At 38.2% G+C, this 28,000-nt stretch overlaps 2 protein-coding genes across 2 annotated transcripts in view; one reads left to right on the top strand and one right to left on the bottom strand.

Annotated features, from left to right (window-relative positions):
• On the top strand, positions 1-7,262 carry tmem68 (transmembrane protein 68). Its single transcript, XM_084120024.1, has 8 exons — positions 1-100; positions 413-467; positions 2,023-2,420; positions 3,249-3,416; positions 3,749-3,942; positions 4,017-4,077; positions 4,199-4,338; positions 6,147-7,262. Exons 3-8 carry the CDS (start codon positions 2,093-2,095, stop codon positions 6,249-6,251), a joined length of 996 nt encoding a protein of 331 aa, XP_083976150.1. The 5' UTR covers positions 1-100; positions 413-467; positions 2,023-2,092; the 3' UTR covers positions 6,252-7,262.
• Positions 7,263-9,414: 2,152 nt separating this feature from the next.
• Positions 9,415-28,000, bottom strand: part of xkr4 (XK related 4) — a 55,374-nt gene continuing 36,788 nt past the window's right edge. Inside the window, exons 2-3 of the mRNA XM_084120023.1 lie at positions 24,292-24,491; positions 9,415-13,350 (exon numbers count right to left, since the gene is read on the bottom strand). Coding sequence (XP_083976149.1) covers positions 12,398-13,350; positions 24,292-24,491 — 1,153 coding nt within the window. The 3' untranslated portion in view covers positions 9,415-12,397. The remainder of the gene's footprint in view (positions 13,351-24,291; positions 24,492-28,000) is intronic.

Raw genomic sequence — 28,000 nt, 5'->3', positions numbered from 1 at the left:
CCTGTTTGTGTCACATGTAAAGAGAGCCGGTGGTTCAGTCGAGAAGGAAGGAAAACATTTATTGAGAGCAACAGTATCTATTTCATCGAGGTATCATCATGTAAGTGGATTTGAGAAATTCTTATTTTAAAAGGTTTTTCTAAAACATTCGCTTTTCGTGGCATTTAGAAGAAGTGTCATTTATTGGCGACAGCTTTAAAAACGCAAAATTTGGGGTTGTTGTAAGGTTTGTTTATGATCTATGATCGTTATCCAATGTTCAAGTGTAACGTAAAGCAGAATTACGCCTTTCCTTGTTATCTTTCATGCATCTGACAGTGTTAAATGACGTTAACGTTTGTACAGCAGTCTCACCTGTGACAGAGTGTGAATGAGCAGGTATAACTTGGCTATCAATGTCATTTCATTTTAGGGCACCGATGTGAGGTTGGTATGTTTGGCCAAGGAACATATTTCCGCTGGAGAAGGTTCGTGAGTTGTTGTTGTTGTTTTTAAATATAGTTTCTTTCAATAAATGTGTTTTTTAAATCTATCAAATGACTATAATTTGACTTGGGAGTTAAAGCTGATGTGTTAATCCTAGACGTTACTATTGTCACTAAACTTCGTTGAAAATAATGATGATTGTTGTCAGTCACCCATTTGCCATTTGTTGGACAAACAAATAACCCTGCCCCAAACTCATGCTATTGGTCGAGTGCCGTGACTTGTGAAATAAAGGAGAGTGCAACTTTCTCGCGCGATTGACAGATAAACTCTACTTTCAGTGTTGTTAAGCTGTGGATATTTTCAGCTAACAGTTTGCTTCGTACATCCAGTTTAACAGTATTAAAGAGAGCAAATGCTATTATTCAACTGAACTGTTTTAAATGAATTTCCCCGGTTTCACAGACAAGGCTTAAAGGCCCCCTGAAATAAAACGTTTTTTAGCTTTTAGTATGAATATGTTAAGCTTAAGGTTTTGAATAAGCTGGTCTGTTCCAAACCAATGACAAAATTCGCATTTAGGAGATATAAGCATTCGAATCTTACAGTCTCTCACTTCCGCTAAAATGGATCATGGATTTTTATGACGTCACCGCGGACTTCAGCTTCTCATCACATCTTATGTCCAATCAAATGCTCTCTAGAATGTAAAGCGGCTTGATGATATACAACCACTGATAAACATATTCGGTTTTGATGAGAAAAAAATAAACTATACGAGTGCGGATTAGAACCCAGAACCTCTGACTGACACGCTTGGCAAAAGTTCTGCCACTAGACCATGAAAGCACACAAGATGATTTTGCGGATCTCTGAATTTATTCACTTGAAAATTCTCGGCACTAACAATATATATTAGTATATTTCATTAAATGGCAAATTAAACCCAGTGTACTACTGAAATTGATTAATGCCCATCATAATGTTATTTTTTCCGAAAATTGTTATTGTACACACATATTGTACATATATCTTAGCATTCTATCAACCTCCTCTCCCCCACACCCCACACATTTGTCCCACCAACGTTTTAAAACAAAATTACGCCACTGGTTGGAGATGTGTGTTCGGTTGCTTCGAATTTTATTCCGTTTTTAATTCCCAACGTTACATGACTAGGAATGAAATGGCTAGAATTTATTCACACCTCTACTATTGAATCCAACTTATCATCAGCGCTCTGATTCGCTTCCATGGTGCTGTCAAGTAATACTTGCAGTCTGTGAGGTAAACTAAACGTTATTGGCTATTTGAAAAGAAGGAAGAGCCATTCATGTCCCGCCTTAGCTTCCTGTTTCAGTGGAAATTACGTCAACGCATCATACAAAGATGCGCGTTCCAAGGCAGAACCCCCCTCCCAACCCCCTGTAATTCACGCACTTGTTATAATATTTATATGATCTTATACGTTTTAAGGGGGACTGCATATTAAACTCGGATTTAAAAAAAAAAAAGAAGTGTTTTAATATCATAAAAATGTACACTTCAGCTTTAATGCCATCTTAATGTCAGACAATTTGTGTCTTTCATGTCCAGGTCTGCCCTTTGGCAGAGTGTTGCCTTGCTCAGCCCATCTGCCACTGGGAGAGGTTAACAGTGAAGCAGCATGTCCAGTGGGAATGAGTCCTGCCTGTTTGAGAATGGATCCATCAACTTCCTCTCATGCTTAGTTCATGTGTGGGAGGAGTGGGCAGGGCTCGGGAAGCTCGAGGACTTCCTCAGTTTCTTGGAGTATTTGGTCTGGGTTTTCACGCCTCTAGTAGTGGTCTTCATCTTGCCTTTTCTTATAGTTATCTTCCTCTATCTATCCATACTCTTCCTCCATGTGTACAAACGCAAGATCCAGCTGAGGGAAGCTTATTCCAATAACCTGTGGGATGGTGCAAGGAAAACTCTGGCGACCCTATGGGATGGACATGGAGCTATTTGGCACGGTATGTAATGGATTGGCTTGTTATCTGCATTCATTGAGATGTGGATTGTTATCTTGTTTAAATTAATCCCTGTGGTCTGGGATTTTTAATTGTGGTCATATTTTGCATCTACTGTGCTGATCTTTGAGTGATAGACGGGAATAGATAAAGTATAATTAAAAAGTGATGTCTGAAGACGTAATGTAGGATCTGATATATTCTACATGTGTGTTTTCAGGCTATTGCTGGTTTTTTTTTTCCCCAGCCTTAAAGAGTTTTATCCTTTGACAGCACAATTAATGATGGTCTGATGTTCCTGGCATTAAATTGCAATTTTAAATTGTGTTACCCGCTCAGTCTTTATCAAGCTGAGCATCTAAATAATGGTTTTGTCGGATTCATTGCACTAACTTAATCTCTTCTGTTTCATTTTACAAAGAGCGTGATATTTCTAAAGGTTACAAATAAACAAAAATGTTCAAATTTTCTTTCAAAAAGTCTTTTGAAATAGTTTTACAATGTAAAATAACTTTTATTTTAACATATTTGTAATGTATTCCTGTGATGGCAAAGCTGAATTTTCAGCATCATTACTCCAGTCTTCATTGTCACATGATCTTTCAGAAATCATTATAATATGCTGATTTTGTGCTCAAGAAACATTTCTATTCCATTATCAACAGTGTTGAAAAGCGTTGAGCTGCTTAACCATGATCATTGAATTAGAAATCTTATACATTATAAATGTCTTTACAATCACTTTTGGACACACAAGTGTTGCAATGTGTCGTACTTCACAAAAAAAATGTTGAATCATTTTTCCCTGATTAAGATTACATTTTGTGACAGGTTATGAAATCCATGGTTTGGAGAAGATTCCAGATGAAGGACCTGCTCTCATAGTCTACTATCATGGGGCGATTCCTATAGACTACTATTATTTCTTGGCAAGTCTTATCATTCAGAAGGGAAGAACTTGTCATTCGGTGGCTGATCATTTTCTGTTCAAGGTCCCAGGTAAAAACAACTTTCATACTGTAATGAAGTGATCAGCCAGCCTCATTTTGCTCATGACAGAGTCATTACTCAGAACCTAATTTAATTGTGATTCACTGAATTTTGGGACAAAACATGTCCTGAAACTTAATCTGCCATTAGTTTTTAAAATAGCAACATTTTCACTTTGTCTTTAAAGGTGCTCTAAGCGATGTTGGGTGACGTTCGAAGTATTGTCAAACAAAAGGGAGGCTAGCTTCAGTGTGGTCAACAAGGTCACACACACTCTTGTGAGATTTTCAATTTTACTAGGATTAATTGTGCTTCTATTATCTGTGTAATGGCCATGGCAGGGTTTAAGCTCCTCTTGGAGGTGTTTAGTGTGATCCACGGACCGCAGGAGGAGTGTGTGAAGGCCCTGCGGAACGGCCACCTCCTGGGCATCTCTCCTGGAGGAGTACGGGAGGCCCTGTTCAGCGATGAGACGTACCCTCTGATCTGGGGCAAACGCAAAGGATTTGCACAAGTGGCCATTGACTCTAAAGTGGTAAATGACTGTCCCTCTTATTCTTCTCCTTTTAAACAGTTTTGTTGTACTAAGAGTCTGTTTTGTCCCTACAGCCAGTTATACCAATGTTTACTCAAAACTTGAGGGAGGGATTTCGCTCTCTTGGAACATTAAGTGAGTCATACAGAAAATATTGAATTTGCCTCACAGTTGTAAATAGTTCTCTAAATAGGTTACATACCATTATGAAAGGGTCAAATGGGTCAATCTTCAATTCATCTCAAAATTCCTGCAGGATTTTACCGATGGGTGTATGAGAGGTTTCGTCTGCCGATAGCACCGATCTATGGAGGATTTCCAGTCAAATTTCGCACCTACTTGGGTGACCCCATTCCATACGACCCCAAACTCAATGCAGCTGAGCTGGCTGAAAAGGTAGGACTCATTAGACTTCTAGTTTTGTTTTTGTAACTCTTTAGTCCTGTAAAGGTCTGACTTTCTGTTGAATTTGCTGAGCAGGTGTTTTGCTAATCTACAAGAGGTTCTAACCTCTAGACTGTCCCGACAAGTCCTGACCTATTGTTGACTACACAACATACATTAGCGCCATTTGTTTACACCGTCCCCTAAGGGCACGTTCCACCCTTGAGTGGTGATCACCATTCATCACATTTGCAGGTGTACAGAGTCTGCAAAGTGAGAGAATGCTTGTATAATAAAGGATACCTCAGATTGGTATCTATGATTGAATAAAGTTTGGTGTATGATGTTTTTTTAAGAAAAATTAGTTCATAAGAACAGTAGCAGAGTCTGTCCCCTCATTTCATCACATGCTACCATCAGGTAATAACAACCTTCTTTAAAACTTGATGAAATATTTGTTTTCAGAATGGATGTAGGAGATGTTTAAGTAGGGCTTTAAAGTTTTATACCTTTTTATTAGGGATGCTCCGATCAATCGGCCGATAACCACATTCTAGGACTCGATCGGTAGTCATTAGATCTCATGAACCGATTGCAATTTAATGACATAAAACCTGAAGAAGTTGCCGCCGACGTGCACGTAAACGGTATACAGATGAGGCTTTTGTGCCACGTTCTGCTTTGTGACTTCGCAAAACATTAGTAAACCATAGTACATCTTCATTTAGAGCAGGTTGTCTCTATTCAAACGAGCCCACACACACAACATGATGCTTCGATCTTGAGGAAATCCTCACGGAGTGACATGAAATGCTACTTGGCTTCCGGGATCCAATCGCGTGCGTCACCATCATGACACAGTGTTTCCCAACTTCATTTGAAAGTTCATCCAATGGAAACTGGAAACTTTTTGGAGGGATTTTCTCATCAGTGTTGTAACATAAGAACCTCAAAACATGATCACAATTGGTTTTTTTGATCAAAATTTGGACTGTTTTCTATCAAATGAGACCATGTACTTGATGATACCTTGTTTTTTGTGTTGTAGAGTTGGAAGTCATTACCACTTGAAATCATTAAGTATGCCACTTGAAATCACATGAAATCTTTAAAAATGCATTAACAGTAACAGTCAACGGAGACATCACTTATATAATGCTTGAATGATCGGGATCAGGATGAGTATCCGCCGATCATGATGAAAAGAAATCGGTAGTCTGTATCGGCTGCAAAATTCAGAGCATCCCTACTTTTTATTATTGTATGTTTTATTTATTTTACAACCATTCAAAAGTTTGAAACCAGCAAAGTCTTCAGTGTCTGATCCTTCAGAAATAATTCTGATATGCTGCTTTGCAGCTCAAAGAACATTGATAAAAAAAAAAAAAAAAAGTTAAAACAGTTTTTGCTGCTCAATATTTTTCTGGAAACAGTGATACTTTTTTCAAGATTCTTTGATCACTTAAATTCAAAAGAACAGCGTTTATTTGAAATGGAAACCTTTTGTAACATTTTAAATGTCTTTGGTGTCACTTTTGATCAATTAAATTCATCCATGTTGAATGGAAAGTAAAAAAACAACAACGTACTGACGTTATACCCAAATATTTGAATGGATATGCACGCATGCAAATCTCAGACACACTGAGATTTTGTTTTTTATTTTTAAATCCATCATTTTCCTATAGCATCTGTCAGTTTCACAGTAAAGATGTCACATGTTCAATTCATGCATCTGTTGGGTCAGGGTTTGTTTTAACTACTGATTTGTAAATATCTCATATTCAGTGTATTTTCTTCAATCCAACCCATCTGTTCAGGTGCAACAGGCAGTTCAAGCATTAATCGACAAACACCAGAAGATACCTGGAAACGTCCTCCGAGCTCTTTTGGAGCGATTCCAAAGGGAACGCAAAGAAGATTAGCACACTTCCCTTCTCAGACTGAACCTATAAATATGCTTCAAGTTCAAGCATAATTCAACTGAATACTGGAGATATTATGTGATATTGTTACACCATGAGATTAGCAACTACTGATGATATAGTGGATGTATCAGCATATATATCAATGTTGCATATCAAATAATGGTGTGTGTCTTTGTAAAATCTGGTTACATGTAGTCTTGTGCATGTTGAAGTGTGTTTGAATTTATTTTTTTTGTGAAGAATAATATTATTATTATTATTTTAAATGTGCACACTTTGGTTTTAATCAAAGGACCTCTGCCAAAAACTTTGCCCACAAAGCCTTTGGTTAGTATTTGTATGTCCTTTTAATAAAATGGCATTCTGTCAAATCGATAATATAAATACATTTAGGTTCGGGAGGAGCCTGATCATTCAGTCCTGTCAATAATCATTATGAGCGTTTCCTCTATTTCTCTCATTTTCCCACATAGGAACGTTATAGGGAGTTCGAGGACAGCAAGCCAAATTCATTTAGGACTGGATGAGCAGGTGAACTCATGAATTACCTATCTGAAGGAATTAATTCAAAATTGTAGATACTGTGATTTTTTTGGGGGGATTTTATAAGCACACTTAATGATGAGAGATGCATGCTTGAACATTTGTTTGATGTTGTATGATGTTGAATACTTAACACGTTTTAGTCTAATATCTCTGCGTTAACTGTGAGAGGCGAACTGCTGTCTATTTAAGCATCAGTTGATACTGGTTGCCCTGCTCTCAGAGCTTAATACAACATTATGATTATAAAAATAAGTATGCAACTGCTAATGACTTTATAGAGGCAGCATACAGGGCTTTCAGAATTCAATAAGATTTTTGTAACATTCCTGAAATTTATGGACATACAATAAATGCTATTTCAAGCAGTGATCAAAATCTGATCAGTGTGGAAATAAATGGTAGTAAATGTATAATTTCATAAGAGATTTTATTATTCACAATAAAACAGCATATTCCTATGGATTCAGTGTTGTTAAAACCGTTTTAATGCACTTTTGTGCTTCTCTGGGTGAAAATGTATTGTGTGTGTGTGTGTGACAAAGATCAAATGTCAGCATGAGCACAGTCTTATGATCTCTGTGCACATCCGGTGTTTTGTGTATGATATGCAAATGCCCCATTGCTATTTATAAAAATGGTTTGGTATTGACTTACATCATTTGTGCTTCCATTGTAAAATGGAATCCCCCTCCCTCTTGGAAAGTAATAATAATTTACTTATCATTTATGATATAGTATTGCATTATACATGCTACTAATTTTCCTTCAGACTCTCCAAGAGTTTCTTCTAATTAAGGAGTGAAACCTTAAATCATACGAGTTGTGAGAATACATTCAGACAAACTAATCACCAAGCATTTGTTGTGACAGACTGTCTCAGAAAAAAGCTGCATTACTCATCACCATGGCTTTTTCTTCCAACCTTGAAATAGTCGCTGACATTCTGGAAATTCAAATGGACCCTATTCACACATTAACTGCAAATCCGAAAGAAGTTTGCAAGGAAGTCTAATAAAATGACCACAGTGTACTTTATTAAATGAATTTGGTACTTTGTGTTGCATTAGAATCAAATAAAAATTTACAAAAATCCAATATGTACAAAAAATTGAACGTTCTTTTTGTTTTTACTCTTCAATTTACAATAAAATCAGATAACAGATTTGATGCATTTTACGCACTTCAGACTTTCATCACATGATACAACTTAAGAGACCAATAATAAGCAATTTTTTTGTTTGTTTTTTGCTCTTTTTTTATGTCATTTAATACATCACATACACCACACTATTTTATCTGTATTATGTAACTGCCGATCTCTAGTCAATAGACACCCTTCACGATCAGGACTCAGCAAGGAATGTTCTTTTACACATGTACATTTGCATACATTTATTTACAGTTAAATAGCCTTTTGCAAGTCACTATGGAACTTCCGTTGTAACTGAGATACCAGTAAAGTCTTTACATCATATATGAACGCTGAACCGAACACCACCAAGTTCATTCAATTACTGTGCTTGTACTAATATCGTGCTTTATAAATAACCACCGATTATCATTTATCTAAATGTAAATGTCTTTTTTCCTCCATCTATGGGATTCTAGTTTATCTAAGCATCTATGTCTACAGGTGAGAGAGGATCATCAATTTGTTTATTCGACAAAAGAAAGCTTCTACGATGAATCAAAAAATGCAAGTGCCACTTCATTTCAGCTCTTCGAGTCATTCAGTTTTCGCTAACTGATATTACAATTAAAAATGCTCACAATCGTGTAACAGTACGGCCTGTGACCCGTGACAATTTGGGTCGACGTTTTGATTGTTTGTCTGCATATGCTATTTCGTCTCAGTCTGCTTTCTTTTTGTGTCTCCTTGCAGTATAAGCACGGTACTAATCGATAATGCGACGTCATTATACTAGCATGACAGTAACCGGAGCATATATGCATGACTAAAACTAAACCAAAAGAAACAGACAGAAAATGTCAAGAATAATGAATCCACAAAAAGGCGAGCGTCGGTTAAGGCAAATAAAACTGAATCAGCTTGCATGAATTCAATGTTCTCCTGCTGTGAATAATTGTAAAATAAGTCCTGTAGATTTGAGCTGAGCTCTACTGATGTACTGGTAATAAACAGAACAGCCTTCAACTCCTCCGCTCATCCACTGGGAGTCATTGCAATAAATTCCTTCATATCAGCCACATCAACAACCAGAGCTGGAGAGTGGTCTGTTTAAAATACCGCTTTGAGGTAGGTTACAGGTATGAATTAAAGTCTTTCCAGAGCTAAGAAATGGTGGGCTATGATATCAGGTTTACTGATAAAACACAAATATAAAACCTAAAGCTGGAAGTGCAAAACAAAAATACATAGTTTCTGTAACATTATGATTAGCTTAAATGTTTTCATGCGCTGTACGTCCATGTTAAACTAGGACGTATGAACCTCTTTAAAATGTAAACTGCGTGAATAGCTTCTTGATGTTCGGCCAAATTCACACTCACTGCCAGATTATTATTAAAGAAGGCATGGCATTTTCAAAATCCATGTTATAGATGTTATTGTAAACAATTCATCCATACGTTTCTTTTTTATTACTTTTATTTTGACTAAGTTTTAATCAAAATGTCATAACTGGATCTTCCAGTTGAAACAACAGACTTCTCTCTGGTGACGTATGCTGGACTTTTCCACTCATTTAGTCTGCTTAATCCAGTCTGTGCACGCTTGTGTTCATCTTCTTCCATTTTTGAGTGCAAAATCCAGTCAACAACCAATGTATAGAATCAAGTCCTGTCCTACATTTTTTCTTTTTTACTAATCCATAACATTCGAATCACAATACGGAAGAAAAATCAGCAGCTACTTCCGTTTCATCAGGACTTTGATAGTATTATCATTGCTAATAATCTAGCATGTGTGGTCAATTCAGCATCTCCAAACATCAGTCCCACACAGTCTTTTGGGTAAAGACCTTGATTCATTCCGCTTATGCTGAACACATTGCATTGAGTGTTTTAAATTCATGTAATATTTCAACATTAAACAATTATCGAGGCCTCACACCTGTAAAATGGCTGAATAAAGATGAATGTCACCAAAACCCAACAACACAGCCAGTGTTGCAGTTAGTAAGCTCCTCTTAATCAAATAAACCAAAACACAGTGTGCAGCATGCTTGGGGTATCACTGAAACAAAAATATCATGGTATTATGGGAAACCTAAAAAAAGTTTTTGAAATTTGAGATTTTGAAAAATCATTGATACGCAATATCACAGACCTGTGCGACATAACACTCGTTTTCCTTCTTGTGTAGGTGGTGGAGCAATTTAAATGTGAAAATTGCTAAATAAGTGTGCTAACACAAGTTTTTTTGTGCTCTGACTACAGGGGACAGGGCTATTGTGAAATTTTTTGCCAAGAGGACAAAGCATCATCATCATCCATCACACAGAGAAATAAAAGTATAAGACACGTTTTTAAAAAAAACAGAAAGAAAAAAGGACATTAGGAAAGTTGCAAAATAGCTAAAATATACAGGTCTACGTTTCACTGTGGTACTGGTTATAGATTCATACGATCTCATCTAAATAATTTTTTTTCTGTTCTATTTTCATTTTTTATTTGCAACACAATTAGGATCTTCATCTGCAAGTGTGCAGATCGCTGCGGGCTAAAACAACTACGCTTTTTAGTTCATCTGCCACCGATGGTGGGACGTTACATCACTTCAGGAGTGTTTTTCAAAGCTACAATAAAACCCAAATTACAGTTCAGATTTGACCAACTGAAGCAAAACAAATCTAAATGTCCTATATCAGTCATTTCCACAAACTTAAATGGCATTAAGCAAAATAATGTGCACCTTGAAAATCAAATAATTTGCTAGACACCTTTAAAATCCATCAACAAAAACAAAAGAAAACCAAAAGAAAATGGAGTATATAAAATGTTACGCATAAAATAAAAAAATTTCCCCCTACATTTTCAAAATCTCAAACTATCCACAACAGGCACATCTAGCTTCTGTTGAAGTACAATTTCAAGTTGTCTCTCATCATAAGTGTAACAACAACCGAATAAATCCTTCATTGTGCTGAGACTCCTTCCTGTGACAAGTTTTGTGCTTGTTTTCTTTTTTTCTTTTTCTGCCCTCACCTCCACGCCTCCATAAATGCCTTTGGATATTCGACATAAAGACACAGAGAAGCACTTGCAACTGAACGGAAAGTTTAAAACTCCAACACTTTCATATATAAAGGATGATTTTGGCAGATTTAAAGATACAGTGCTCTTTTAGGCAGATGTGATGTTGAACGGTAGGGCCCGGAGTGTCATTCTGAGCACATTAGCTAGTCTGTGCTCTGTCACAGACTAGTTATCCCTGACACTTCGATTTGTAGACCGTGAGTTGGCAATTGAAGAGCCCCATGGAGAAAGTCTTGATTGCTTTGCAGAGTTTGAAATAGCACACTTTCCGGATGAATTGAGGTACTGAAAACTGACCCCGTTTATTGTGTATACGTGCACCTTTAACTCGCTTTTCTGTATTGATAACAGCACACAAAACATAGACACACCAAAACCTGACCCAGCCTTGAAGAACACTGTATCTTTAACCTAGAAGATGAAGTGCACCCTGGTTCTGTCGAATACAGTTTGGCGGACACTGTGAATTTGGTGGTCTGTGCCCTCCACTTTGCTGTGAACCAAACAGATCCTTGTCGGCCCACAGTAGTGAGGCGAATGAGGCCAGATCGCCAAAGGGAGCTGCCAGGAAGTGTTCTCTTGGCCTATTGTCATCTCCCAAAGAAGAAAACGAGCATGTGTTCTACCTGTTTTGTCGTCCCAAGTGGCTTGGACTCTTGTAATGGTCACATACTTTCTTTTCTCAGCCTTTTTTTTTGTATAGGATTCAAGTAGATGGTTGAAATGCTGCCCTATTATATATACAGTTTGTGGTCAAGCCACAGTTCAGCGTGAAGTCAGTGTGAGCGGAGCGTTTGGCACTGGTACTGTACAGAGCTGCTGATGAAACACTACTTATAGGTTACAGCACCCTAAACAAGGACGTCTCGAGTCTAATCAGCATTTTTTTTATGCGTGTACCATTAATTTGATATTTGGACCACTGTTTGTTCAGTGCAGCCGGTTTTGAGGCCGTTTCTTTGCACTGGATGCTTGGTTTCAAAGGGAAAGGCCTTTGTTTTGCAGTTACAGTAAGAGACAACCTGTGAAGTGTTCTGGATGTCCTCTCGCAGTTTATAGACGTTGGCCCTAGGACGATCAACTCTTGGAATGGAGCGAGGGGTTAGTGGTCTCTATCAGCCAGTGCAATGTGAATTTTAGAAACCCAGATATTCCCTGACAAGACAGAAGTAATAAAAAAGAAAATGCAACGAGAGAACGGCTTAAAAAAGATCGATTATTCCATCCGTCCACAAATATGTTGTGCCTATATTGGTTTGTCCATGACAATCAACATCATGGCTAGATGCTATGTACGCAAGAAACGTTATTGCCACAGTCCTGCTGTTTATTCAAGTGGACGGTAATTTGTTCATGTTCGTGTGTTTCCACAGCGCAGGCTACAAGGTGGTCTCGTACTCCAGACGCTCTTGAACCAACATGTCGTCTTTATACTGGAGGCGCGGCGGGGTCGGAGACGAGTCGATGGCCAGGATGGCTTTACGTATACTCCTGTCCAGCACATGCCTCTCCCAGGCAGGATAGCGGTTCCTGCACAAGTCTATTTTGATGACCGTCTCCTCAAGGCGCGGGGCTCGGGAGGAAGGTGTGGAGGGCGCAGTGGGCCGCACCTGAAAGACAGGCACGCAGCCGTCCCGCTCGCTGTACTTGGCCTCGCGGTCAGCGTCCCTGGCCAGTGTGCCTCCGCGGTTGGAGCGCAGGGAGTTGGTGGCACCCTCAGGGGGCAGCATAAACGTAGCAGTGGGGTCCTCGAGCTGGACCAGGCTGGCCGAGCGGCCGAAGCGCGGCCCGTTGGGATGAAAGAAAGTGTAGTACATGAGCATGAAGACGATGCCGGTGAAGAAGCTGGAGAAGATGACGCACAGGGCAGGCACGGCGAAGGCGTCCGTGCTGGGTGGTGAGCGATACAGGTACCACAGCGCGCTCAGGGCCGTGTTCTCACACAGGATCATGAAGTAGTAGATGAAGAGGCGGAAGCGGGTGCGTCCCTCTTTCACATTAAACCAGCTGAAGATGTAGATGATGCCCACCACCATGTCAAAGACAATCTCCTCCCACTTGGTGATGCAGAATTCGGTCTCGCAGTGTACGATCCAGAAGGTCATGATGCACCAGTGCAGCACAATGAAGATGCCGAAGTAGAGCTGAAACACAGAGGCGAAGAGAGCGAAGGTCACCACGCGAGCAGCAATGGTAAAGAAGTGCCAGCAGAATTGAATGATGACGGCAAGGTAGCTGACGGGCTTCTTGTCATCTCGGGAATCACGCAAGGCCTTCTGGTAGGAGGCCAGAGCCCAGGCTAGTGACACCAGAGAAGCAGCCGCTGTCATCCCTGAAATAAAGGAGAGAAGCATTGGTTATGACTGAACATCACAATCTAAGTATCCATGTCAATCCACCCAGGAAATAGGAGCACATATAGAACTACACAGAATGTATGTGCAGTATGTAAAGTAAATATGACATTGTTCAGTGTTTTCTTACACTGACACATGCCAGGTGTTGATTTTTATTAAAAGTAACAGATAACAGAAAACATTTTTATAATGTCTTTTCATTTCTCAATTTTTCTGTATAGATTTTATTGTTTTACTCTTGTGCCAGGCCCAAATTTTCAGTCTTAAACTATGAAAATCCATCCAATTCTGAAATATAACATTTAAAATACAATATTACATACTATAAAAATCTTAAGAATGAGTGAAGTAATCATTTCAATGTTTGTGTAAAAGATATGTTTATAAGTAATTTCCAACCAAACCAACACACTTTACACTAATAAAGTTTTATCAAAAGTTAGTGTACTTGTTTACCAAGGAGAGAGAAACACTGAACAGCTTGAGATGAAACGTGGTGTGCGAATAAAACAAAGAAATATAATTGTAAATATCACTTGAGAGCAGAATATTTCTAATCAATCTGTAATTGTCAAATTATGTAAAAAGTACAAAAATATCATTCAGGTGTGTACATTTAGGAGACAAAATGCTAGCTGTAAAACTGTGGCGTGAAAATTAAGTAAATAAAAAGAGGACAGAAATGACAAAACTTTCACATCTATTATGTATCATGCTGTTGGATATTGTTAGTAGACAAATTACATAAACTAGTGAATTTGAATGTGTTTTCTGGGAGTTCATTACTTAAAGGGGTGGTATAATGGCCGTTTCACAAGATGTAAAATAAGTATTTGATGTCCCCAGAGTGTGTATGTGAAGTTTTAGCTCAAAATACCCCACAGATATTTTTATATAGGATGTTAAAATTGTCACTTTTTGAGGGTGAGCACCGTTTTTGTGCCTGTCCCTTTAAATGCAAATGAGCTGCTGCTCCTGGCAAAGGGGGCAGAGCTTCAAGAGCTCGTATCCTTTTACCTCACACACACATGCACTGAAAATTTCAAAAACTTTTAGCCTTTTATGTTCAAACCGGAGTCAGACAATGATGGAGAGACTCAAGAAGAAGTGACAATATGTAGAATGCAACAGGATATTTCTGAATGGTTAGTTGATGAATTTATGTAGCTTATGTGTAGTTATCTTCTAGTCATTAGCATATTCTGTCATGATAATCTATAAATCGCATTCCCGGGGGCGGGGTTTATGTAAATGTTAGGGTTCGTGATGTCACAAGCCCGGGAGGAATGTCGTGCAGCCGTTTGTTGTAGTCCTTAAAAAGCAATTTCTTTAAAAGCAAATATCTCCCTTTGCTTTGAACTTTGAGCCTTGTAACTTTGCAGATGTTGTTTATGCTCAAACAGCAACATTACACACTAACTAAAGTTAAAAAAGTGAAATCATAATCAACCACCCCTGTAAAAAAAAGTGTTCAGAAGAAACAGTCCTTACAGTGTGCTATTAATCCCCTTGAGGGCTACAGTGTATTTTATGTTAACTAGCTATAAATTTATCTTGACATGCATGCACTTCTTACCCAGATACAATAGGACACTGGTTTCAAACGCAGAATAGGAAGTGCTCACCAAGGCATGCAAATACATTTATCTCATTACTACATATCCACATTCGGAAGTGGGCTAATGGAGTAGCTTGCGCATGGAAGTGTCCGTCAATGGCTCACGCTCCAGTGCGTGTCACATGCAGCCCTCCTGTAATGAATCTGTTTGCATTTACAAATCTCGACCCTCTGGTGAGTCACACCACACCAAGGTTTACAAACTCCGGCCCTGATCAAAGCTGATAAACGGTGACTCAAGAGAAATGGTTCATTTTGATGAGACTTGTGTTTTTTTCCTCTTCAGGGAAAACAGCCTCTTTGGAATTCTGCTGAACAGCATTTTTCCAGTTATGACCCATTGAGTGAGATGTTATCCATCATGTTGTCCAAAATACTCGGTTATGCTTAATGGAGGAGGCTTTACAAGACATCTGCATCAGATGGAGTACAGTAAAGCAGCCAGCAGTGACTAGAGGTGCGTGATATCTTTACCGCTGTGACACTCTGTTCTGGAGTCGGCTGCCATAGTTATTATGCGCTTGAGCTGATGGAGTGATCACTTTTTTGTACGAGTGAGTGAGACAGAATACAAAGATTACACACACTGTCCAGTCTCTCCTCACTGAATTAATCATTGCACAGTAAATTGTGTTACATTCAAGTTTAAAATTGATACTGACATAAAAGCTTAATATTGAAACACTATCTAGACTAGTTCAGCAGCCCCAAAAAGTGTGTTTGGTCACTCAATTCCCAAGGTGACAGTTTACCCAAAATTAAAGTTTTTGTCATTATTTGCTTCACCCCCATATCATTCTAAACATGTATGAATTTCTTCTGTTAAACACAAAAGATTGTTTTCCATACAATTACATTTTAGGACCCCATTGCCTGTCTTTTGTTCCACAGGAGAGAGTAAGTCATGAGGGAGCCATGAGGAGTAAATTATGACAATTTTAATTTTTAAGTGGACTATTGTTTTTGTGAAATATTTTACTTGAAAAATACAATACATTTTAATAAATGGCAATTAGCTGGATATGCAAAGATATTCATCTATATTCCATACGGCTTAAATATTCAAATGTGGTCAAAGCACTTTGCCTTAACAAAATGTATAAAAAAAAAAAAAAAAAAAACACTAACGTTTGGGGTCAGTAAGATTTCTTTTTTTTTTTAAAGAAAGGTCAATTTTAATCAGCAAGGATACTGAATTGATCAAAAAGTAAAGACATTTATAATGTATTATATTTCAAAGAAATGCTGTTCTTTTGAACTTTCTATTCCCCAAAGAACCCTGGAAAAATTTATCACCATTTCCGCAAAATTATTAAGCAGCAGAACAGTTTTACATTTTAAAGTATATTAATATAGAAAACAATCGTTTTAAAGTGTTTTAAAGGAAACCAAATATACATTTAGAAAAAAGACTTTTATGCAGTTAATAATTTTAGTTGAATGTTTCTCTATGATTCATTCAAATGTTTAGCAGTTAAAATATTGTTGCATATGGCAGCATATGGCTCCCACATATTAATACTGAAACGTTTATTTCTCTTGTCAGAAAAATAAACAAATAAATCTGACATTCTCACTGCATTAAACTGTTCCTGAGATACCAAGACAGACTTTGAATTTATTAGTTCCCTTATTAAGTCTAAATGAAACCCAAGTGTAACTATTCTCTTGTCTTTACCTCTCAGGTTGATATTCATACCCAAATCATATCAAGACACAGGCTTCAGAATAATGTCCTTTTTATCATCCTTCAGTATAATGTTGTAGTGCAAGCAGAGGAGAGGTTGAGATAACAGGAAGCTTCAGTGCCAATCAGTCCCTTTCAAACGGCATCAGTAAAAATGCAGAATCTCACGTTGCTAAGATAACACCATTGCGGTCCACGGCCATGAATAATTCAATAAGTCCTCATGTGAAATGATGAATGCGCAAAGATGTGTTAATTTGTGTCCAAATACAGGAGAGTATTATTTTCATTTCACCAAGGCTGCAGGTTCACTGTTCGTCAAAGACTGCGACAGACAGAGTTGGCATTTATCTGCCATCTGTAGTCAGATGAGCTGTACATTATGGGCACTCTACCATTGATCATCCACTTTGTATGGTGAATTGGTGTAAAGATATTTTTTGATAGCATGAGATAGTACATTCATAACAGAGAATGTTTATGGGCATTTATTCCACTAGTCTAAACAGCAAATGAAATCACAGAAATGTGTGATGTCGACACTCCCAGAGCGAGTGCCTAGTAGTGGTCACGTCCTCTACGGAGCGCCTTACAAGTCACCAATTAGCAGACTGTAGTCCAGATCTGGACCCAAGATTTGGATCCATCCAGATTGTGAATAATTTCTCATAATTAAAGATAATTATAATCATTATATTATTCCTATGAATGGAACAGATTAGCCGTGTTTACACAGCTGAATCTGACACAACATACAAGACAAGATAAACTATTCAGTTGCCATTTCATTTACAGTGATCAACATTACAATATTCTTTGGATTACAGGCCTAAAGATTCTACTGGATCTCAGGGAAAGATTTCCTATTCTTATTTCTTACTATAACTCAGCTGTAAACATCCAGATTGGCTCAGGCACATGCTCCATCTCTAAAATAATAATAATAATAATAATAATAATAATATGAAGAAGAAGAAATGTTTCCTGAGCACAAAATCAGCATATTAGAATGATTTCTGAAGGATCATGTGACACTGAAGACTGGAGTAATGATGCTGAAAATTCAGCGTTGCCATCACAGAAATAAATTACATTTTAAAATATATTAAAATAGAAAACAGCTAATATTTCACAATTGTAATGTTTTTGCTGTATTTTTGATTAAACAAATGCAGGTGAGCATAAGAGACTTCTTTCAAAAACAATTAAAAAAAAAATTAGAGACCCCAAACTTTTGAACATTAGTGTACAGTTTTTAAAAATTGTTAGTTAAGCAAGATTTGAACCTATGACCTACACTAAAATCAAGAAACAATTCTACAGACCACATCATCTCAAAGGGCCCTATCTTGCACAAAGAGGAGGTGTGTTCCGGCGCAAACGTTCCCTGGTGCTATTTTGCAGGTTTAGAAAACAGTTCCGCCACTGACCAGGAAAAACCTAGTCTAAAGTCAGTGGCACGTTGCGCATGATATTCATATGCTATTTTAAGGGCGCATGCTTGGCCATAATCAACTTAGCGTGTGCACAACACGCATACACTTTGATTCTCTCATCTACACAGAAGCAGCAGTTTTCATTTTAGCAAATCATACATTATTACAATAGATAGATAGATAGATAGATAGATAGATACATAGATAGATAGATAGATTATTATAAAAACATACATCTAGTTTACACATTTACCCAAATTATCATACGCCTGTTTAACCAAAGTTAATTTGTGTGGGTTTCTCCATCCCCAATGTCACTTCTCTGTGTTTTACGGCCCTGACGAGAACGTCGGTCTCCTCGGCTGTGAACCGCTGCTGGCGTGTGCCTGGCAAATCCGCCGTTATAATAGGAATCCGCCATAGAACAAGCGTGCCTGCTCTTAAAGTGAGATGACGCTCTGATTGGTTTATTTCACGTTACGCCCAAACCACACCTATGAATAATGTAGCTACTTCAGACCAACCCATTTTAGATTTGCGCCTGGCGCAAGAGTCATTTATCCCGCCGGTATAATAGCAACAGCGCCCAAGACCCGCCCACAAAGTTACTTGCGTTTCGCGCTTGATACTTGCGTTTCAGATCGTTAAAATAGGGCCCATAGCCTTGAAGGGGAGTAAGATCACCCCTGCAATATATATTTTCTATAATCTGTGTATAATCTATCTATCTATCTATCTATCTATCTATCTATCTATCTATCTATCTATCTATCTTCTAGTGTTTCTTTATACATCTATCATCTAGTGTTTGTTTACACTGTGTGAGTTTTTCAATAGCTTATTTACATGTTTAACCCACTTAGATTAAATCTGGCCCATTAGTAGCTGGAGAGAGCTGAGGGGGTGTAATGACTACTTTGCAAAGTGGGGTAATTAACTGACAGAAGCCAGGCTATAATTCTTATTCCGTGGGCTATCTGGCCTGCAGCTTGGCTCCGGTGCTCTCTAACGACAGCGAGGGTGCATGTATTCTTCCTTCCCTCCCTCCCTCCCTCCCTCATATCCTGCGCACGTGCAGCGCATCCTGAGGAGACGGTCGCCACGGGAACCTGCCACGGTCCAGCGTGCGAGGCTGCGAGAGCGGCAGAGGTGACGTAATGCTCCTTGCTGCTCCTGCTCATGAGGGCTGCAGTAATTTGGAGAGGGGAGGAGGGCATAGACAGTGTGTGTTGTGTGTTTGTAGGGTACGTGGTAGCACCAGAGTTATGCAAACCACAGCATCACTGCAGTATCTTCTATATCTACTTCTACAGGCCCTTCAAATCCATACACATTAAAGGAATATTTAACCACAAAAATGAAAATTCTGTCAACATTTTTCAACATTTGCTCACCCTCATGTCGCTCCAAACTCTCCATGTTGTTATTTTATCTGTGTACACAGGAAAAGGAGAATTTTTTAAAGGAATCTTCCTCACACAAAGCTATTGGATGTCTTTAAAAAAAAAAAAAAAAAAAATGAAATGCTGCTTTTATGGTGTTTTGCTCTTTTAGGAGCGTAAACGCATGTGCATGTATAGAAAAGAGCTAGATGAAGGTTCTTCAAAAATGTATATTTCACTCCAACTCATTAAATTCAATATTATTATTTAGGGTTTCTTATTGCTAATCTATTAATATTACACTTTCTGTTATTTTAGCAACATATGGAAGGTAGATTTGATCAAAATGTTATTGCACCTGACTTCCCTAAAATACTGTAGACATAATCAAAACAAATGGTTGGGCCACAACTTGCCTGTAAAATGTGTTTTTGCTCCGAACTGTGATGGTATAGCCTACTAGAGGAAACTGTATGGTACAGTAATATGAATTCATCTACAGTGAAAAACATTTATTAGAAAGAGAATCACTGGCAAAGATCATTAAATATGAGACCTGAGTACTTTTGAGATTAACAATGTGTATAAATAAAACATAAAAAGCTTTAAATAAAAATAAAATAAAAACTCATTTATAGACAGCTACACATTAATCAACGCATCATTGTTTTACGGCAGGGGTCTATAAAGTTTTTCAGGCAAATATGATGGTGATGGAGCTGTTACATATAAACTTGCATTTTGAGCCTGGTCTACAATAGCATGCATACAGTACCATATCAATGTATTTACATACTTATTGGTATTTGTACACTTTGGTGCCATTAAAATAATCATTAATGATGTCATAATTATACATAAAATTATGCAGGCAGGTAAAGGACCCCTTGTTGAAAACCCCTGTTTAAAACAGTTGATTCTCATGATGCTTCAATGATAACTTAAGTAGGCTAACTAAAAAAAACAAAACAATGCATAATCAGTACAGAAAATAAATGTAATGGTGTGACAGGGGACACATTTGTGTTTATGACATTCAGACAAAAAAATAAATAAATATGAAGAATAATTAAAAAGAGTTGCTTCCTGTAGCTTTGAGCAAAAGAGTCCACTGGGTAAATGTTATGAGCAAGACTTTTTCCTATGCTGAACTGTTGAGCAGGTAGAGATTTTATTTCTGGCAGGGGTTTAAAGACAAGCTACGTAAAGGAAAATAGTGAGAAAAGATACAGCCTTACTGACTGACAGCCTATACTGCGACTTAGGGAGGATGCATTTGTAGAGCGAACAAGGGACAGCCTGAGTAAGAGAAACACAAATCAAATGCGTCCTACATTTCACCACTGCGCCTCTGCCGACTGCCATCAAATGGTAGCCAAGCTGTTTAGTCTATTTAGAAGACATTGAGATTTTGAATTATGACTGTTCTGTTCGGTTAAATTTTTACACTGTTCAATGTTGTTTTTGACTTGTAAGCGCAAGAGCGACAAATCTCAAAAGGAAAGTCTCAGATGAAAGAGTTCGGAGCATCAGAAGGCTCTCCGCTCTGCTCTACCAAACACCACGAGCAAAACTGCCTCCAGACCCGCTCCCACTGTCACACGGAGCAGACGCTCAGATCCTCACGCTCAAAACAAAAGGATATTCACAGCTCTGTTGCATTAGGAGCTCAGGACCTCAGCTTTCATAAATCATTTTTTCAGCCTTGATGGGGGAAAATGATGGCAGTCCCTGGGCACTTTTGTTTAAGGAAGATTATGAAGAACATAAGACAGCACATAAAGGCACTGAAGATTTAACTGCTAGGCAGGGTACTGCAATCCACAAAGCTCAGAAGCACAAATCAACAGAATAGCCATTTACGAACAACTCCGGTAACATGACCATTTTTATGAGTGTTGGTTATTGTGGGCTGACTGAAAGGTCACCACAATGTCAATCTGAAGTAATCTGAATGTCAATCTAGCAATGAGAAACATGATAACAGATAATCTTCACTTCTAAAAGTCAGGCTCTGCAAAACCACGTTTTCTTATCCAAGAACCTCATTTTGTTTGTTTTCAAGTAATCAATGATACCACAATAATAAACGGGTATGAAAACCTACAAATAATTCAAATAATGCCACAGTAGTCCCTGTAAATGATTGTACAGTAAACACTGAAGAAATCACTCAAGAGGTGTGCTGCAAAAGGCCAAAGATGGCAAGTTCAGCATCCGGTGGAAGTTTGTTAGCCTTGGAATACCAGTCAAATATGCTAAACCAAAATCCTGACAGTAAAAGGGCAAAACCAGAAAGCACGGGAAGCCGTATCCTCCACCACCTTACACCTGTCACACATTGGTGAAACAGAGGGGAAAATTTTATGCAACCTGGCTTTAGTGTAATGTAAGCGGTTAACAACTTTGAATTGGATCAGGTGCTGTTGACTGAGCAGGCCTGCATCGTGACCAAGCACTTGTCCTACATATCTTCAGAGAGCTCAGCTCACAGGTCTTCCTCCCATGCCACTTTAAATCTCACAGGGAGCTACGATGCAGACTTCAAATAAACAAACAAACAAATTTAGGAATAAGAGGCCTAGAGTCAGGAAGATTCAAAAAGATGTCAAAAAACACATGCTTCTCCGGGATGTGAGAATTTAAAAATTCAAATTTTAGAATTCACATAAAGTCTAATTTGTAAAAAGTGAATGGTTAGTTCACCCAAAAATGGTTAGTAAATGGTTAGTTCACCCAAAAATGAAAATTCTGCCATTAATTACTCACCCTCATGTCGTTCCAAACCCGAAAGACTTTCGTTAATCTTCAGGACACAAATGAAGATTTTTTGATGAAATCTGAGAGCTTTCTGTACTCTCCATTGACAGCTACGCAACTACCACTTTGACGCTTCAAGTTCATTAAGAGATCTTAAAACTAATCCATATGAATTGAGTGGTTTAGTCCAAATTTTCTGAAGAGACACGATATGATGAACAGATTTAATATAGGCTTTTATATATTCACATATAAACATTCATCAATTCACATGTCAGTTGTGGTAAACGGAGCCAATGAGAACCAATGAGATTCATTCACATGTCTTATGTTTGAGCTTCCGCACAAACAAACCCGACCGGTTTGTTCTCGACCGTCATGCAAGTTCGGTTGAGCTTCTGTTTATGTTCGCTGATCAATGTTTAAATGTGAAAAAAAGCCTAAATTAAATCTGTTCATCAGGTAAAGCGATCAAGTCTCTTCAGAAAATTTGGACTAAACCACTAAATTCATATGGTTTAGTTTTACGATCTCTTTATGAACTTTTTGAAGCGTTTAAGTGGTAGTTGTGTAGCTGTCAATGGAGAGTACAGACATTTTGGGTGAACTATCCCTTTAACTGACTAAAGGATGCAAACTGCCCCTCAACATAAAGATTTTGAATGGAACATAAACCCTTCTCCCTCCAGACGTGGTAAGTTCTATCAGACTACTGTGGTAAAAAAGAATGATTGTAACAGATTGCCGTATGGACAGAGGTCTCCGGCAGGGACAAAACTTACAATACAATATTACATTGTCAGCATACAGACTAATAAGAGCTTCCCTGCCCCCCACTTCAAGACATCTTATACGGGATAAATACGGTTTGGTCAGGGTAAATGATATAGGGTAAATGTTGGCCGAGTAGCCAACGCTTTAGTAATTACTTTTTTATCAAAATTTTGAAGCGTGATTGCCTTTAGCTGGCCGGGTCAGTTTTTAGATCAGTGGTTGTTAAAAAAAAACTTAAGTTAAAAAAAATCTTATTGACTTTTTTGAAACCAGACCCTGGTGATAATGGGGGAAAAAACTATCTGGAACTCACATGCCCATGAGCAAGATGGTAGATTTCAAATCACATTCTTCCAGAGGGTCATATGTCAGTGGAGTAACTGTTATTGAAATGAATGGGAAATTTAATAGATGGCTTTTTCCAGGTATTATAGACCTGCTTGCATCAGACAGTCAGTAAATGGACTGTGGCTGACACTACAGGATTTATAACATCAATGAACAAAAGGTGCTTTGTTGAATGCTAAACAACGTTATACATATTCTCTCAGAATTCCATGGTTACTTCATTTTCACAATACCCAAAAATGGTGCTTTCCCCAAAAAGGGGGCCCAAGAAAAAAAGCATTGCTTTGAAAGCTTGCTTTCTCCCTAATAAAAACCCACTTTGGCAATGCTCTTGAAAAAGCACTCCACTTCTCTCCTCTTCAGCAGTCTTTAAGGTTCAGTGGTAGTTGAGTTTTTCTCACTCTCTGTCCCTATCCATCACTGTTATACAGACAGGATGAGTTGTGTAGAGTGAAGGATGACAGTAAACCTGATGTTCTCTCTCCTCAGTACTGTCCTACCCTCATCCTTACAAAGACATATATCAGAATAATAAAATAATAATATACTGGGATCCCTGTTGAAAAAGACAGCTTAAACCAGGTAAAGGTGGTTAAATGGTCTCCCAGTCTAGCCAAAAAGGATGGGTTTTTAAAAGGCACGGTAAGTTTGAGTCCAAAATGTCTTCACTATTCAATAATGTCCTCACTAATATAATGAAACCTGTTGAACACACAGCCCGGAACTCACTAGTTAAATGAGTTTATAAATCAGTCAAATCATGTTTATATTTAAATCTAGTGGTTTGCTCAGGTTTCTGTGAGGGTTATGTTTAGAGGTTGGGGTCGGGTCTGATAGAAAAACAATGGAAGTCTATAAGAAGTCCTCACTAATATGTAGTAAAACAAACAAAAGTGTGTGTGTTGTGCTACCTTGCACAGCCTGGAGCTTGTGAGTCTGTATGATGATACAGAGCTGGAGCACTAGCTGAGGGGCGCTCTCCAAGAACGTGGCCAGTAGGTGGAGCATGCTGACATCTGCATACTCGTACACCATCCTCCAGTAAAACCTCCAACGGTCATTCTCTCCGCTCTGCCTGCTCCTGATGCCCAGGTAGATGGCGTGGAAGTACCTGTGCAAGAAAGAAAGAGAAAGAAACCCCATATAAAAATCTCTCTCTTTCTCTCTGAACTCTCACTGAACTCTCAATGAGAGAGCAGAATATGCTTCCGCTGCAGACACTCGGCTAGAATATCTCAATGTTTTGTCTGCTTTTCTTTCCGTGACCTTACAAACAGACAGACTGTTCCCAGCTATGTTGGTCCCTGCTTTGTTTTGTAAACAAGATATGCAGTGGATGGACCCATTTTGAACTGCTGATGAAATACATTAATGTCAAAAATAATGACTCAACACAACATCTCTATGATTTAACCAAAAAATAGAACACTCTTTCATTGTAAAGTTATGTCGTTGTTATAGTTAAATACTGCCATACTGCCACCTTTTTGCATGCACACCCTTTCAAAAAAGAAGTTTATTCATTTGTGCTATCTGTATACTTCTTCACTAAAAATAAGAAAGTATACTTTCAGTCTACTTTTTATGTACTCAGAAATACACTTAAGTATACTTGACTTATATTGACAGAAAAGTCTTAAGTATATTTGGCAAAAACAAATTTGTTCCTAATTCTGAGTATGTGAATTTTTGTGCCAATTTTCCGGCTATCCACGTTTTCAGAAGAAGCAGAAACAAGTGATAGAAGATTGCTCACGCAAATGTAAATATAATGCGACCATCAAACATTAAACAGCATATAAATTAAAACTGCCAAACAAATGAAATGTCAAACCCAAAGGTAATGACTGTGAAGATTTGGGGGTGTTTATGGACGTGATCTACTCCATATGTTTAGATCATCGCCAGAGGTGGGAAATCCAGGGGCCAAAGAGTAAAAGTCCTACCATATGTTTATTCCACCCATGAACTCAGTCAGCTGATTTCACTAATTCGTTCTCTCTCCTGTCTGAATTAGCAAATCCAGGTGATTGGAACAAAATACTGAGGAGGACTTTTACTTTCTGAACCTGGACTTTACACCTCTGATCATCGCTCTGAATCTGATCCGGATGTAGTCTTTGCCAAAAATATAATTTTCTTTTTTTGTTCAAAATGTTGCTTTTGAAATTAAACTTACCTACTTAAAAGTATACATTCATACATTAAAATATGGGCCAATTTAGTGGGCCAAGTAGTATTGAAATAGTACACTTACAAGTACACTACTAGTACATTGATATTAGTATACTTACTTCATAAAGTATACTTAAAATATACTTGAACTTTATTTAAGTATACTTAATAAAATTAATTTGAAGTATACTTCTTTTTTGTAAGGGCAGCTCTTCATTTGCTAGCTTGCATTAAAGTAAAAACGTTCCTGTGCAAAAACTGAGGTATTTCAAATTAATTATCATATCTATATTTACCTTTCTAATCTTCCTGCTAATGTAAATTAAAAAATAATAATATGCACCTTTGCGATAAGGCAAGGAATACAGATGAGGTTTACAGTTCTACTTTATATCCTCAAATAGTACATATAATGTAGATATTTACCATTTAACAAATAAACTTAAAATTATTACATAATATCCTAAATGCTACAGCTATATTTGTTGCATGAGTTCACATGTACCTATAAACTAAAGTAAAACAGTTTTTGCTTGCTGCACTGGAATAATTTCTCATACTTACTAAAAATCTTTGTTTTAAACACCAATAAGTATCTGAAGTCATTGCATTTTGAAATCGAATTTACACTGAACAAAATTATAAACGTAACACTTTTGTTTTTGCCCCCATTTTTCATGAGCTGAACTCAAAGATCTAAGACTACACTAAGATGTACACAAAAGGCCTATTTCTCTCAAATATTGTTCACAAATCTCTCTAAATCTGTGTTAATGAGCACTTCTCCTTTGCTAAGATAATCCATCCACCTCACAGGTGTGGCATATCAAGATGCTGATTAGACAGCATGATTATTGCACAGGTGTGCCTTAGGCTGGCCACAATAAACGGCTGGGGGGGTCTGGGGGGGTCTGGGGGGGGTCCGAAAACCAGTCAATATCTGGTGTGACCACCATTTGCCTTCGCATAGAGTTGAACAGGTTGTTGATTGTGGCCTGTGGAATGTTGGTCCACTCCTCTTCAATGGCTGTGCGAAGTTGCTGGATATTGGCAGGACCTGGAACACACTGTTGTATACGCCGATCCAGAGCATCCCAAACATGCTCAATGGGTGACATGTCCGGTGAGTATGCTGGCCATGCAAGAACTGGGATGTTTTCAGCTTCCAGGAATTGTGTACAGATCCTTGCAACATGGGGCCGTGCATTATCATGGTGCAACATGAGTTGATGGTCGTGGGGGGTTGAGAGTTGAGAATGAAAAGAGGACGGAGTTTTTTATTTTTTTTATTTATTAGAACAAAACTGTGTGGTCCAATAAATGCAGTGCCACATTTAATACCATCTATATTAAGGCACTGGGCATTGCAAAGATTTTTGAAATCGTGCTTATTAATATTTTCTAAACAAGTATTTATTTCCTGTTGAATTTTCTGATTTCCCATGGGCCCACCCTCACTGGTTCTTGGTCCCCCCTGTGCCCCCCTCCATTTATAAAATCCTGGAATCACCCCTGGTGCTCACATTGAATGTGAGCACTCAAGTCGGTTACAACGACGAACTGCAGTCAGGTCGAAACCCAAATGTGGACGACAAGCACGCAGATGAGCTTCCCTGAGACGGTTTCTGACAGTTTGAGCAGAAATTCTTTGGTTATGCAAACAGCAGCTGTCCGGATGGCTGGTCTCAGACGATCTTGGAGGTGAAGATGCTGGATGTGGAGGTCCTGGGCTGGTGTGGTTACACATGGTCTGCGGTTGTGAGGCCGGTTGGATGTACTGCCAAATTCTCTGAAACGCCTTTGGAAACGGCTTATGGTGGAGAAATGAACATTCAATTCACGGGCAACAGCTCTGGTGCTCTGGCAGCTCTGTGATAAAACTGCACATTTTAGAGTGACCTTTTAATGTGGACAGCCTAAGGCACACCTGTGCAATAATCATGCTGTCTAATCAGCATCTTGATATGCCACACCTGTGAGGTGGATGGATTATCTCGGCAAAGGAGAAGTGCTCACTAACACAAATTTAAACAGATTTGTGAACAATGTTTGAGAGAAATAAGCATTTTGTGTACATAGAAAAAGTCTTAGATCTTTGAGTTCAGCTCATGAAAAATGGGGTCAAAAACAAAAGTGTTGTGTTTATAATTTTGTTCAGTGTATTTTTCATGGTACCAACTCAACAATAATCTTAAACAAATTCACTTTCAAAAAGTCTGGCTAGAAAAAAGGTGGAAAATCTGTAGGAATTGCTATGGCAACACTGGCCTCTTTGCAACAAATCACCAGAAAGTTCCAGGGAAAGAAAAGCCTTAACATGACAGTCTGTCATAAGCAAACACACTCATAACAGTACAAGCGACACAAAGGTCTTTTAAAAACGCTGTCACCTGCTAATAATAATGGATTGTTGGTGAATGGTGAGTTACTGTGGCCTGTGGGTTA

Source organism: Abramis brama (assembly GCF_963993115.1).
Source record: "Abramis brama genome assembly, chromosome: 7".
In the NCBI taxonomy this organism is placed as follows: Eukaryota; Metazoa; Chordata; class Actinopteri; order Cypriniformes; family Leuciscidae; genus Abramis; species Abramis brama.
The sequence above is the reverse complement of the archived record's forward strand: the minus strand, read 5'-3'. Positions and strand labels throughout refer to the sequence as shown.